The sequence below is a fragment of the Colletotrichum chrysophilum genome (genome assembly GCF_026319265.1).
Source record: "Colletotrichum chrysophilum strain AFK26 chromosome Unknown scaffold_97, whole genome shotgun sequence".
Taxonomy (NCBI): domain Eukaryota; kingdom Fungi; phylum Ascomycota; class Sordariomycetes; order Glomerellales; family Glomerellaceae; genus Colletotrichum; species Colletotrichum chrysophilum.
The window spans coordinates 99,448-113,793 of NW_026517384.1; the positions used below are offsets into that span (position 1 = coordinate 99,448).

At 51.9% G+C, this 14,346-nt stretch overlaps 5 protein-coding genes across 5 annotated transcripts; 2 read left to right on the forward strand and 3 right to left on the reverse strand.

Moving 5' to 3' along the window:
- Positions 1–877: 877 nt before the first annotated feature.
- COL26b_009767 (uncharacterized protein) lies at positions 878–3,069 on the forward strand (the record flags this gene model as incomplete). The annotated part of the gene is made up of 4 exons (XM_053182484.1): positions 878–950; positions 1,019–1,430; positions 1,482–1,893; positions 1,969–3,069. The coding sequence occupies 4 exons, from the start codon at positions 878–880 to the stop codon at positions 3,067–3,069; spliced, it is 1,998 nt and encodes a 665-aa protein (XP_053033571.1).
- A 224-nt stretch (positions 3,070–3,293) lies between these two features.
- COL26b_009768 (uncharacterized protein) lies at positions 3,294–5,295 on the reverse strand (the record flags this gene model as incomplete). Its single annotated transcript, XM_053182485.1, has 5 exons — positions 3,294–3,864; positions 3,916–4,038; positions 4,096–4,348; positions 4,402–5,015; positions 5,069–5,295. 5 exons carry the CDS (start codon positions 5,293–5,295, stop codon positions 3,294–3,296), a joined length of 1,788 nt encoding a protein of 595 aa, XP_053033572.1.
- A 2,912-nt stretch (positions 5,296–8,207) lies between these two features.
- On the reverse strand, positions 8,208–9,182 carry COL26b_009769 (uncharacterized protein; the record flags this gene model as incomplete). The annotated part of the gene is made up of 1 exon (XM_053182486.1): positions 8,208–9,182. One exon carries the CDS (start codon positions 9,180–9,182, stop codon positions 8,208–8,210), a length of 975 nt encoding a protein of 324 aa, XP_053033573.1.
- Positions 9,183–10,246: 1,064 nt separating this feature from the next.
- COL26b_009770 (uncharacterized protein) lies at positions 10,247–10,563 on the reverse strand (the record flags this gene model as incomplete). Its single annotated transcript, XM_053182487.1, has 2 exons — positions 10,247–10,254; positions 10,311–10,563. The coding sequence occupies 2 exons, from the start codon at positions 10,561–10,563 to the stop codon at positions 10,247–10,249; spliced, it is 261 nt and encodes an 86-aa protein (XP_053033574.1).
- Positions 10,564–12,690: 2,127 nt separating this feature from the next.
- On the forward strand, positions 12,691–13,388 carry COL26b_009771 (uncharacterized protein; the record flags this gene model as incomplete). Its single annotated transcript, XM_053182488.1, has 2 exons — positions 12,691–13,244; positions 13,295–13,388. 2 exons carry the CDS (start codon positions 12,691–12,693, stop codon positions 13,386–13,388), a joined length of 648 nt encoding a protein of 215 aa, XP_053033575.1.
- Positions 13,389–14,346: the final 958 nt, after the last annotated feature.

A 14,346-nucleotide genomic window follows, 5' to 3' on the forward strand; every position in this document is an offset into this window, starting at 1 on the left:
ATCGAGCGACGCGTTTATCGCGTCCATTTCGTCAAAATCGCATCATCATTCCAGCCCAAACCGCTCAAATTCGATCGCGGAATAGAATCGACTCGGTTTTCCAACGCGATACTCGCCCAAAATTTCCCGCGTGGTTCAATCCCCTCACCAGTGGCGGCAAACTCGACCTCATCCGATTCCTCCTCGGCCCGCGCCGCAAGAGGCAACTCGAGCGACCGGCCCCACCGCTCATCTAGTCGGCTATTCGTCGCTGCTTGCCTAGATCTTCTTCGACCGGGATTGGAAGAGGCATCGATGCTGCAGAGTGTCAGCAAGACCAGTTTAGTGGAGGATTCCTGCAGAAACACTGCTGCCGAGTATGCACGCCGGCGGCGCAGTACAGGAAAGCAATCTCCGGCCAGCACATGCCTACAAAGTCCCTTTCGGGCCCCCACACAATCATGACCCGAAAGTAGACGGCATTCTCGAAGCAAGACCAACAAACATGCTGCTATAGAGAAGAGAGACTCGGGGGCCAAAGCGACCGAGTGGCATCCGGACCGGAAGCCTGGCCAGTCCACGGCGCAATTGTCCTGGACCGCAACGGCTGGTCGGTCGGCCGGCAGGTCTTCGGAGTGAAGCGGGTCCCCGATTCTGTTTCCGGAGAGAGTCTCCGGCCATGAGCAGTCGGTGGGGATCGACTTGAGAATCATCCCAGGTCGCCACCGTTCCTGCATACCACATTGCAGGGGGAATTTGCTCATAAAGATCATGGGTTTAGACGGTCTGGATGTGTTCTTTGTTCCCTCTGCCATCCTTTTCCCGCTGTCACTCCTCATCCGCCGTCACGCTTGGTAGTCCATGGTTGTCACCTGTACCATTTGACTCCTTCGCAGCAATGTCAAAGACTGGCATCTTTGCCGCTTTGTCGGTCATAAGTCTAGCGGCGGCTCAATCTTCGAATAATGATGGTACGTGTGCTTCTATTCCTCACTAATTCTACATGCCCTCGAATACCCGGAAGCTCTAGACCCTACAGCCGGCACCTGCTCATACCTCATAGCCATCTCCAACGACAGAATTGCTCCTGCAGCCGAACTGATCGCCGCAAATGCTGCAGCTTCGGGTGTTGAGTACCTCGACTTCGAGACGTCGCAGCTGACCGACAGTGTCCTTGCCAACTTGACCAGCTACGACATCGGCAATGCTAGCGTCTTTGACTTCGGAGATGAGGGCGATGTGACCGGCAAGAGAGCTGCCCGCTCCTGTAAAGTCTTCCCTGGGGATAGCGCCTGGCCTTCATCAGCCACGTGGTCTGGATTCGATCTGTTGACGGGATCTGCGCTTTTGGACAGTGTCCCATCGGCGGCTGTATGTTACAAGGACTGGCCGCAATACGACGAAGCCAAATGCGCCGAGGTCACGGCACAATGGGCAAGCCCTTCCTACCAGTGAGCTACTCCTGCGCCATATTTCACGAAGGACTTCGCTAAGTATCTCAGGGCGTCCGAACCTACTGGCCTGGACTTCCCCCTCTACGAGGGCGTCAGCTGTCTTCCCCCGAGTCTGACGCGGTCCAACGCCACTTGCACTCAAGGTGGACACCCGTCTTACGTCCTGAATGCGACCAACGTTGCTCAAATTCAGCTCGCGGTCAACTTCGCGCGCAACCTCAACCTGAGACTGATTGTCAAGAACAAAGGTCATGACTTCAGCGGCAAGTCGGCTGGCGCTGGCGCTCTCTCTGTCTGGACTCATCATCTACAAGGAATCCAGTACCTCGGCGCCGGCTTCAAATATGGCGCTTCCGGCTACCGAGGTCCGGCCTTCAAGATTGGCTCGGGAGTGACCATGCTTGACTACTATGATGCTGCGGATAAGGAGGGTCTGCAGGTGGTTGGTGGTATCGCGCGCGTAAGCTTTCCTTCCCCTTCTATCATCGGCAATGGCATATGCTTGAAGACATTGGCATACTGACCAATCGAGAAGACCATTGGAGTTGGCGGTGGCTACGTAGCAGGTGGAGGTAATGGCCCCTTGATCTCCTCGTATGGCGCTGGAGCCGACCAGGTCCTATCGATGGAGGTTGTGCTCCCCAATGGTCGCTTCGTATCTGTCGATGAGAACAACTACCCAGACCTCTTCTTCGCCCTCCGTGGCGGCGGAGGCAGCACTTGGGGCATCGTTACCTCCCTCGTCATCCGTGCCTACCCGAAGACTCCGATAACCTCCCTTAGCTATAGCTTCAACACCGGCGGCAACTTGTCCACGGATGCTTTTTGGTCCGGTGTCGATGCCGTCTTCGCAGTGTTCCCGGAGTATGCCGATGCTGGCATGTTCAGCTACTGGTCTCTTGTTTGCACCAACGAGACGGACTGCGCCTTCTCCATGCTGCCTCAGCTTGGCATCGACATGGACGCTGCCAAGCTCAAGTCCGTCTCTGCTCCGCTCTTCGGAAACCTTTCAGCACTCCACATCCCCGTCTCGGACATCAAGTACACCGAGTTCAATGGCGTGCGCGATGCAGTCCTGAGCACGTGGACTGTCGATGGGGAGTTTGTCGGCGTATGGAACTTTCATACCGCGTCCCGTCTCTTTCCGCGATCCAACTGGGAAGACCCGGTGAAGCTGGCAGCCCAGACCAAGGCACTACGACAAACCGCCGAGGATGGTGGTCGCGTCATGGGTTATAACATCAAGACGAGGATGAACCGTTCCCTCAACCAGACCAACGCCGTCAACCCTGCTTTCCGAGACACTCTTGCATTCGTCATGCTGGGGGCTGCTTGGGATCTGGAAGCGACGCCCGAGGAGATTGCTGCCGCAAGCAAGAAGCTGGTAGAACAGCTGCAGCCATGGCGTGATGCTAGTCCTGGTTCGGGAACCTACCTGAATGAGGCGGATATCAATGAGCCAGACTTACAGCAAGCGTACTATGGCAATAACTACGACTACCTGTATCAGCTGAAGCAGAAGTATGACCCTTGGGGCGTCTTGTATGCTGCTACTGCTGTTGGCGCGGAGGACTGGTATATCACGGACCAGATTGAATATTACCCGACGCAGACTGGGCGTCTCTGCCCCAAGTAGAGATTAGATCTATCCTGGAGCAATGGAGTGTTCTCCCAGACCATGTCGGTACTATATCACACCCGAGAAGACTTTCACATGCGGTGGTAAACATAGCGGTTTGAGCACAGTCGTAGTCTTAGATTTATTCAGGGTATGCGATATAATAGTGGAGATGAGTTGAACATCTCTTGAAGTCTTTTGCACACGGAAGTGCGCTGCAAGTACCCATCCTCATCAAGCTCTTACCACACGGTTCCCTTGGTCTGCTTGCCCTTCTTCTCCTCCACGGTCTTGACGTCGATGTTACGCCAGATGACCAAGGACACGAAGATGAGAGGAATGAACGCGCAACCAGCAATGACCATCTTCCTCTGCACGTCGGCGTACGCGGCGATGATAGCCTCGCGAATAGGGCTGCCCATGGGGTACGACAGCTGAGTGGTAAGATCTCCGAAGATCTTGGCCGTGAGGTCCTTGCTGTCAGCAGGCAGGTTCTTGTAGATGTTGTTCTCGAGGACGTTGTTCCAGATACCACCGGCGATAGCGAGGCCGATGGCGGCGCCGATAGAACCGAAGAGACCGTGTAGAGCGAGACCAATAGCGACTTGCTGATGAGTGACGGAGGACATGACGGCAAGCTGGGAGGTACTGGCCCAAATGCCGCTGGCAACACCGTTGAAGATCTGGCACATGACGAGGTAGCCGACCTTGGTTCCTGGATGACGGAAGTAGATAAGAAGAGCGGTGCCGAGAACGCAGATGGGGATGCCGGCCATGGCAGTCCACTTGAACTTTCCAGTGTAGCGGATAAGACTAGGGCGATGTCAGTGTATACACTCAGACTATGGTTTGTATAAGACTCACAGTCCGATCAGAGGCGAGAAGATAGCTGAGGTCAAGCTGAAGGTGTTGAGGATGTAGCCTGAGCTGGTGATGTCCTGGTTGTGCGCAACCTGTAGGTAGGACTGGTAGTACGAATCCCAGCAGCTATGAAACGGTCAGATATGACACAGACTAGGCGACTTGAGCAAGATTGGGACGTACTAAATCGAGGCAAACATGATGCCATACACCAAGCAGGCGCCGAGGACGGTGCGGTCCTTCAAGAAGTGGTAAGGGAACAGACAGACTGTCGCGAACCACTTCTCCCAGACGGCGAAAAGGGCCAGGCCCACCACACCGAAGACGATGAGGCAAATGATCGTCGGGCTAGCCCAGCTATGCGAGGTGTAGCTGACGAGACTGAAAGGCAACAGAAGCATAGACCAACCACCGGAAGCCAAAAGCAAGCCGACGACTGTGACAAAATTGTTAGAGCATGTTCCTGTCTTCATTGCAATGGAGACTTACTGTCGAATTCAATGAAGTAGTGCTTAACAGACTCCCAAGTGCTGCGAGTCTTAACCTTGGGAGGGATCAGGCCCATCTTCTTCGCCTTGATCTCACTCATGAGGAAGATCACCGCCACGGGAATGCAAATACCAACGAGGATGATTGCGAATGCTCCGAAAGCCCAACGGAAGTTAACGTTGTCGTAGAACAGCTGCGAGATCTTTGGGCCGGCGAAGGTCGTCGCGATAAGCGGGGTGCCGTTGATACCAATCATGATCATTCGGTTCTTCAGGGACGTCATGTCGGAAAGGTAGACGGTGACGATGTACTGCAAGCCGATGTGGCCAACCCAGAAGATGGTCTGCGCGGCGGCGTAGGTTTCGACATTCTTGCAGGTGGCCTTCATGATCATACCGATGCTAATGAGGAGGACCATCCAGGAGAAACCTTCGGTACGGCCGCGGATATCGATGATCTTGGCGATGGTAAGCTTCGAGACACCACCCAGAATCGTAGAGATGATGCTGGTCGTAGACAGGAGTCCATGCTGGCCGAAGGCGGAGGTGACGTAGGGTGTCAAGTTACTCTGGACAGATTGAAGAAGGTTATCGACGAAGGCGACCAGGTACAGCCTAACATCTTAGCGTTAGTCTCTCACAACCAGTCCCGGATGGCCTCAACATACAAGACGAAGACAACCCAGAGCATCTTCGTTGACCACACCGTAGTGATTGCCTCGACCTTCTTGACACCCTCCTGCTTATGCTCGGAGCCGGCGTCATCTGCCTCCGTCTTCAAGGGGTCGGCATGGATGTCGACCACATTCTGACCAGTCGTCTTTTCGATGTCGCTCTCAGATGCAGCATGGCCCTGCTCGGCCGTGCGAGGCGGCGAAGGTTGGATGGCAGCCATGTTGACTTGTAGATCGCACGTGGCTGCAAGACGTTGCTACACGCGGTGACAAGGGGGTAACCTGAACCAAGCGCGTGAGGGAATCCAAAGGGCGCAACCAAAGTAGGAAAGGGGACACGGGATCGGCCATGCTCGGCAGGGCAGAGTTCAGCCGATTTATATTTTATCTCGTACCGCGGGCTTTTCCATCGTTCGCGACTCGAATCGCTGATCCGGCCGACCCACGTCGCAGGATCGTCATTCATTCCTACACAAACACCTGCTTTTCGGGGTGGGTAGACCCGCGGATTCATCGATGGAGTTCAGAAAAGACTCAACCTGATTCGTCAAAAAGATCTATGTACACACTCGCACCTGTGAGGACTAAATGAAAATGGCTCGGTTACGGTGTTGGAGGTGCCGGCCGGTTGTGCCGCGCTGCCAATTACGAGCCGGGGAATTGCGGCCGCGATGGATCCGGGGCCCCGTCGAAAAAAATTGGTGAGCCAAACGGAGGCCATGTCCGATATTCGGGGCCCCGACGAGGTGCCACGGCGATGTCACCCTCTCGAAGAGGACCGTTATCAGATGATCTGACAAGGTATTTTGTGGAGAGCCGTCCACTTTTGGTTCCTCTTTTAGTCAGTGATGAATCAAGGGGCTCCCTGATTTCGGTGGCAGAGAAATCTCTCGCGGTTGCCTCTCAAGCTGAAAGATGGGGATGGTGTCCAGATCGGATGCGGCGGGTGGGTCGATGTGAAGTTCCTGGGTCTTGGTCTGGAAGACAAAGCGATGCGTCATCACTGCAGGATGGGTTGCTGTTGGTTGGAGTGGGCTCACTATCCTCTAGCTTCGGCGTTGGTTGTCGTCTAGTCGCGGCACGGGAAGCCGGGAGTATGACCGGTGAACTAGCTTGCTTGTCCGGCTACCGGCTCTTACTGCAGCTGTGATCGAAAACCGTAGCGAGACCGAGGGTGACAGTTATCCGATAGACCGAGCATGGAATCATTTGAGCATGTCTTCAGGATATTCCCTCAACTGAAACTTGCATTCTCTCGCCACTAAGAGACTGAGAAGGCAATGTCGCCGGCGTGAATGACGGGCAGCAGGTTGCATCGGAGACGGGAGTGGGAAGGGCCGTAAATAGACACGTCGGATATTACGGTAATGGGAGGATTCCGATGACCAGGGTCGGTGCATTGTCCCTTGCGCAACCAGTTCCAACAACTACATGACTCCGATCATGGCTGTGTCAACATCAGCGCCAACCAAGATTCCAGTCTCGTGTTCCCGCGCTCGAAAACTGAAGATTCCGAACCTCGATCGTACACGGCACAAGAGCCTGAGCCGTGTCTACGACGTGCAAACCCGACAAGCGGTACTGTGGCCGTACTTTCGCGAGAGGCATCGGAAATTCGGTGGACCGAGCTGTTGATCTTTGCTGCGCCCGGAACTTGGAAACTCTCTGTGGCACCTATGCTGACCCACCATGGGCCCAGAGTTCCCATAACTTACCTCGCCTGCCGCCACACGGCGCGAGGCCTACCACACGCGATGCTTCTGAATGCTAACTGTGAGAAATCGTGAGAATCGGAAAACCCGAAAGATTGAGCCCCCACGAAAACTTCTCTGAAAAGTGGTGAAGCACTCGACAGAGTGTTGCCACAAGCCTCGGATATCTACACGTAGCCGTCCGCATGTCCGAATGACTAAGGAAACTTTGGTCATACCTGACCTGCTTAAAGGCCAGTACGAATGGTCGTTTACTTCAATCTTTTAAGCATTTGTTATGCCTAGGTAGTCATAGATATCCAGTTCGAAGTTAAGACACACTTCAAGCGTGGTCATAACGAGTGTACAGGGAATGATGTTCGGTCTCTTCGATTGACGGTGAAAAGGCAGGTGTCAATATTGAACTTCACATGGCATGATTAGCGATTCCCGTCAAACCCAACGCACATTGTGACATTCCCTGCGCAGAAGCAGTTGCTTCTATCCTCGTCGATCGTCCAATCACATCTGCTGTATGTGTTAGTTGCGAAGAGTTGACAATCCATGTGATGCGATTGGACTAGTTTCCGTGGATCACCGTTGAGGCTGTGCCAACGGGTATACGGGCTGCGGGCATGGCCCATGAATTACAGAAAGCTGGTATCTCGGAGATTACACGGCGATCGTCAAGTGTCACAACCAAACTTACCTGCAGCTCAAACACTTCGAGACGGGGGCGTGGTCAAGGAATGGGGTCTTGTGAATTGCGATGTCGGAGATATTGGAACCATGAAAGCCTCAACTTGAATGTTATAACATGCAAAGGATGACTACTTGTCATTCAAGGTTACAAAGCTTTTATAATCGCTCGTTGATAATTTTCTAGTAAGGGTTGCTATTGTTGGTTGGATCAATAGGGGCGATGCAAAGAAATACTTCAATGCGTTTTGGTCGTTGCATGAACAGTGAAGGATTCAGACTGCAGAGTATGTGCTATGGGAGACTTATGGACATACCGTACCAATGAAATCATATGCCTAAGTCCTCACCGATACCAGGTCGTGTGACGGAGAAAGCATTGCCGAATGCGTGCCAACTTCCCCGTGGGGTTCTCATGGAAAATTGAAGATCCACTGGCGACTGAGTTAACCTAGCGTGTGCAGTGCATCCACGTTTTCGACGTATAGAAATCAGAACGAGCATCTGAACCTGCGGGGAGTGCGTGAAGGCCCCAATGTAGAACTGAAGATGTCACATTTGAATCGAGCTTATGGGAGCTAAATATTCCGGTTTTATTTGCACCATGATAGTTACTAAAATGATTCATATTGATACGGCTAACAACATCAACATCTTGGCACATACAAATATGTTTTAGGAGACTTCGCCCGTCGCGCAATACCAGTTATCATTGATGCTGCAAATGCATGTCATTCGCCCCCCTATTTGAGCTTTGCCTCGTCAAGCTGGAGCTTCACCCATTGCTCCACTGTAGTTGGCTCACGCCCAAGAAGCCATCGCAACACGTTCGGGTTGCCAGCCAAGCTGTACCGGTTGTAGAATAGAATGAGTCTCTCCGCTTCATCTTTCGTAACATCAGGTCTCAGGTCCCCCTCAGCGCAGAGCATACTGTTTCCTCCAAACAGCATCGCTAAGGCATTTTCAACCCCCTTTTCAAACGTTGGTGTGTTTACTTGAACTTCCTTCCCAATCTTCTTGCTGATCGCTTCGAATACCTCGGCATCCGTAGTGGGCAGGGTACTAGCCAAAGGGTATTGCGCATAGAAGTGCTTCTCACGTTCAGTCAGCACCTTGGCAGCAGCCTCAGCGAGGTCTCTGAGGGCGATCAAGCTGTTCGGCATATTGGGTTTCCAGAGTCGTTCCATCGACGGATTCTCCATGCTGGCAAGGTGTGCAACCGGATAGGCATCCATGAAGTTGGTTGGTTGCAGAATCGTCCACGGAATTGGGCTGAGCATCAGACGTTCCTCCACGAAGCTCTTCAGGTCGTGCTGCATGAGCTTGCGGTGCTGTGTACCCAACACACTAGAGTACACAAAGTGACGAAACTGATTGCCAGGCTCGCGCGCCTCGGCAGTAGCAGCATCGATCATGTTGAATCCCATCTCCCGCTCGCGGGAGTGAATGCTCGGGCCGGCGTGGTAGACCGCAGTAGCGCCACGAAGTAGCTCCCGACAGGCATCGACAGAGGCCAAGTCGGCGACGACAACTTCGGCACCAGGATATCTTGTCCGAAATTTGTCGGCTGAGGCCTCTGAGTGCGATATAAGTCGGAGCTTGAAGCGCTTGGATGATACAAGAAGCGGTAGCAGGTGGGCATTCTGTCGGCCGCTGGCTGAGGTGACGACGAGAACTTCAGACATATTTTCGGAGCTTGAAGTACCAAATAAGCCCATCATGAGTTTGTTGGTATGGCAAACACTCTCCCCAGAATGCGGGGAGGCTCATCGCATATTTATGTTAGCCTGCCATGTTGTCATCGGAAGCTCCGGTCTAACTCAAGTGAGACACAAAATTGAGTTCGGCGCACCTGCCAATTGGTCCAAACTGGGAGCTAGACCTGCGTCATTCTTTGTTAGACCATCATCAGTCTAGACATTCCGGAGATGGTAAGTTTACTAGATTTTGGGACGAATCGGATTTAACGTATAAGCCCGGTATAAGGCGTGTAAGATCGATGTAGGGCGTGTAAGCCCGAGCCGCCCATCGTCAGCAGTAGCGTTTCTTCGGGTCCTCTTATGCTTTTTTCGCGTGGGTGATTGGCTCTTCCGGACTTCTGTAAGACCGACTCTGAATTCAACGTCACTAAGCATCTAATTGGCAGCGGTACTAGCATACGGTTACAGCATCATACTTCAACAGACGTAAATTGAATAGCCTAGATAATGCACCGGTGTGCCATTCCAAGTCATCGTTGCGGGAACTTAAATCTGTCACCACCTATTCTTGCTATTAAATATAGGCAACACTCCTGGAGATTTGGTTGTTTAGATATATCTGCCGCGGAGTTTCTGTTGTATTCTTCAAGAATTTATCTTTGCTATCTTGGACATCGCTGTCGTCGTCGTCGTCTTCTCTGGTGTCCTCGCGGTATCTAATTCCGCCTCTTTTGTCAAGGTCGAGCTCATTGAAACACATAGAAAATAGAAATCGTAGTCGCACAGCAAACACATACGGTCTTATAAGTAACATTATGTGGTATAAGCGACTCGCGGAGCGTTTCTTGAAGGTTGAACACCGCTCATCATCATTATTAAAAAACATAATTACATTCGGGCGTCCAAATCTTGCGTGCCACGTTACAACTTGAAAATGGCATAGTCCTGAAGTCTTGGAAACCAGCAGATGACCAGAGGGTGGGAAGCCCTTGCTAGCATGACTTGCTATCCATGCTCATATCGCCGGTGCGATTGGCGATGATTCAACACTGCCATCGTAACTCGTATATGTCGGAAAGATCTTAGTTGTCTATGCCTACATTAGATCCTTGTCTTAAAACCATGGGTTCGATCGAGGAGACTCACGGAAGCCAGGGGAGTGGTGAGTGCCGTTGTGGTGGAAGTCTCTCAGCAGAGTGGTGTTGGATCTAGAGAAGTGGTGGTGGGTTCCGTTGATGGGCTCAAGGAAGTGCTCGGCAGCGGTGAGGTTGGAGCGGGCGACGTGGTGGTGAGTACCGTTGTGGTGAGCAGCCTTCAAGAGGGTCGAGTTGGTGGGGAACGCTCCGATGAGAGGAGTCATGGCCAAGCAGGCGAGAGCGGCAGCGGCGAAGTTGGCCATTTTGGCGGGTTTGTGTTGAGGTTTGCTAGGATTCAGAAGAAAGAGTCTTTGGAGAAGACGGAATCGTCAAAAGTTGGGTTCTTGATCAACTATTAAATAGGGGCCCAGCACTAGGGGAGCATGCTCAGCATCCTTGAGGTGAGCTAAACCGAAGATCTTTCTTGAAGATCCATGAGTTTGGCCTTATCTCGCTTTGGGCTCTAAAATCAGCCAAGGAGTGAAAACCTCAACGTCGATCTCAGGATCAGTCAAACCAGCCCTGCAATTGTGTGAACTGACAGGGAGTGCAAAACAGAATAGTCTCATCCACTTCGGGAGTTATTGGATGATCAAGCATCAGAGCCTTGCGGTAGATCCACAAACGGACCACATCGCGCCGTTTCCACCAGAACGCGGTGTCCATCGTCAAGTTCTGCCTCAAGGGACAGCAATTGGCAAGCATCGCGATGAAAATGCCGGTGAATATTGGATGGCGGTCGTGGTTTTTGCTTGTGCACCAAGCTGATCGCGCCAACTTGGGTAGCATGACTCAACTGACAGGACCATAAGCTGTTTATCCACTGATTGAGTGATCACCTTGAGGGACATGGACGAGAATCTCGACCGAATTCAGCATCTTCACTGACAAGTGCGGTGTAACCTCGTCCAAGAACATCACCACCAGCTGGAAGAGAAGCCCCGATAAGGCCGTTCTCAAATCCACTCGGTGCCCAGCTACGGCAATGATTGCCGTCCGGATTGATTCCACAGGATGGGATTTTCACTTCTCACATTGCGAAGCGGATCCAATGCAACCTGAGGTGGAGAACAAATGGTTATCCCGGCAACGGAGACCGCTCCGGGATCTAAGCTCTGCGAAAGCTTTGAAGTGCAGAAAGCTATAGCGGACTGACACGTGCTGGAAGCGGCTCATTTAACGTGTCTGTAGATCAGGCGGAACTTGGGAGGTGACTGTCGATCTCTCACCGAGAATTTCAACGTCCGTTCTTGACCACAATGAGCCTTCCAGGTCGCGTCCAACATTTTCCTCGAGCTTGGAGCATCTTTGGATCGACGCGTCTCCCTGCCCCGGCACTGATCCACAACTGAGGGAGCCAACCAGCCAGCCTATTCATGTTTTGGGCGAGCTTTTGAATGCTTATTTCCCAACCTGCATGGCAGACTTCATGCGCTATCGCAAAATGGCTTCGTCTTCTCTGGCCATCCTGCAACTTCGCAACAACAACAGCGGCTACATTTCTCGTGAGCCTCGTCGATCCTTCTGCTGTCAGGATCTTTGGGTGTTCCTTAGCCGGTTCGCAAGTTCGAATCTGCATCGATGCCAGGTACCACCTCCTGCTGAGATCTTGAATGACTGTTCAGTGATACCAAATCAGTGTGCATCTGCCGGTTTGCACAAACAGGTGGAATGGTGAGATTTGCCTTCGTGATGCGATAACATCATTGCAAGTGCAAAGCCTCGAAGGCGATGGGTGCACTGCTTGAGGATTACGCTGTCGTGAAGGCGGTTTGTCATGTGGCCTGGGTTGACTACCCACCCAGGGATGATGTTCTAAAAATTTGACCAAAAGTTGAAGGTCTGTTCCAACTGGTCGTGATCCTTAGCCAATGCGAACCTGTTCCAAGTAATTGACATCAGCTATCTGTTGAAGAGGATTTCGTTGAATCATACGTCAATTGTCTGAAACATATCGGTATTAGGGGTAAGTGGCTTTTTGACTTCCCTGGCAATCGAAGTCTCGGCAGGCCCGGCTGCTTGGCTCTCGGCAATGTTCTTGGATGACATGACTGAAGATCCCAGATCCATGACATCGTTGATTGGGGACCCCACAAATTTGCTGAACGACGACACGGGGTTGAACAACGCAAAATAGAGTTTGTAGAATAGATGAGCCCAGGATGAACTGGACCGGAACGTTGGATTGCTCCGGGTGGCGCCAGGAATAAGTGATCAGCTTGGCGCTGACAATTGAAAGCGAAACCGGGGACGTTAAAAACAAGACAACTCCGCCCTCGCGCATCCTTTCCAGAACATCGCAGTCAGCGCTCGTCGATCAATTCCGTCACTCGTTTGCCCTTACTCGCCCAACAGATCCACGACTTCTCAAAACAACCTCGTTCTCCACGATGCATATTCCGATCGGCTCGTTTGCGCTTCGCGCTCTGGCTTCAGCGCCCCTCTTTAGCCCCTGGAGCACCAGTGAATGGATCGCCTCTGACGACACGGTTCGCAACGGGACGAGTCATTCCTTCCTGGACATCATCGAGCCTGGCGCGGTCGGTAACCCGTTCACCGAGACCATTGTCAACTTCCACGGAAATCTGGATTATGCGACACTAGGCGGTGCTGGTTTTGCTTCCCAACGAACAGTCGATGACTGGCCCAGCATCGATATTTCAGCTTACGACACTATCACCCTAGAGGTCCCCTACTCTGACGGCAAGAAGTACACGTTCAACTTGAAGGACACTGTTCCGCCTCCCATCAACGGCGTTGAGCAGTCTGGTGTGAGCTGGGAATATGATTTCCAGATTCCAGCGGTCAACCACACAACGGGGGACGTCGAAAAGGTCGTTATGCCAATCGCGGACTTTGTCCCAACCTACCGTGGAAGAGTCCAAAACGACACTGCACCTCTTGATCTGACCAGCATCAAGAGAGTCAACTTCATGATTAGAAGGTGAGCAGATCCGAAAGCCTTCCTAGAAGGAAAGTCTAACCCAGTCGCAGTTTCTTTGCCGAGCAGGACGGGGACTTCCAATTGCACATTAAGTCTGTGATCGCCTCAGCTCAGGGGAGCCAGGAATTGCGGTCTGCGGTCTAACTGATGGAGCATGAACAGTGACGATACAAAAGCAGTAAAATCATCAAGTTATTGAACATGGCCTACATAAATCACCTTGGTTAAACAAAAACTTAGAGAAAAAGAATTTGCTACTTGTCTGCGTGCCATAAACGTATTAAAAGCAACTCAGACCAGGGAGAAATATCGAGCCGACCTGTGTAGAGGGTTTCATGCCCTTCCTCCAAGGGAGGTTTTTGGGATTGGGAGTTTCCCATTACGTGACTAGTCGCATGAATGTTCCAGGGAGAGCTCGAATTTCCAGTTTCGTGATGCAGATCGTTCGCTCTTCAGGATTGCTATCACGTCGTACTATATTGCGTAAATGTCTCTAAGACTGTACATGACTTGTTTGTGACTTGTTGATCGACGTTATCAGAGAAGTTTCGATACCCTGCAGAGCACCACCTGAAAACTATGTACATCTTACACATACCTCATATAATTGTCTTTACTATGATCTTTGTGATTAAGTACTGTTTCTACCGTCGTCGCTGTTACTCCCATTTCATTGTAATCGGCGTCGTCGTCATTGCGGTTGGCTTGCAACCACCGTTCATCCGAACAGCAACACTTTGTTAGAGATCGTGACGCCATCCTACGTCGACTTGGAGTCGCATCCCTTCGACAATCCTTCCTGGTGCTTCAGTGATGAATCTTACGTGAGACGGTGACTTCAAACCGATTCAAAAGCGCACAAATGTCAGCTGAGCAAGTTAAACCGGTGATCCGCCGAACACTGTGGGCTGTGAGACATCCAAAAGCCGTTTTCCCATTGGCTTCGAAACGAAATATCCGATCAGGGCAGGTTTTGGCCCACATTCACAAACGTGGCCAAGCAGCAATGAACTCTAGTGCTTACGCAAAGCACTTAGTTGCTCGCCTAAGAATTTCTGTCATATCATGTCTTGAATTAGTTCCCAGTTTCAACCGCCGCCAA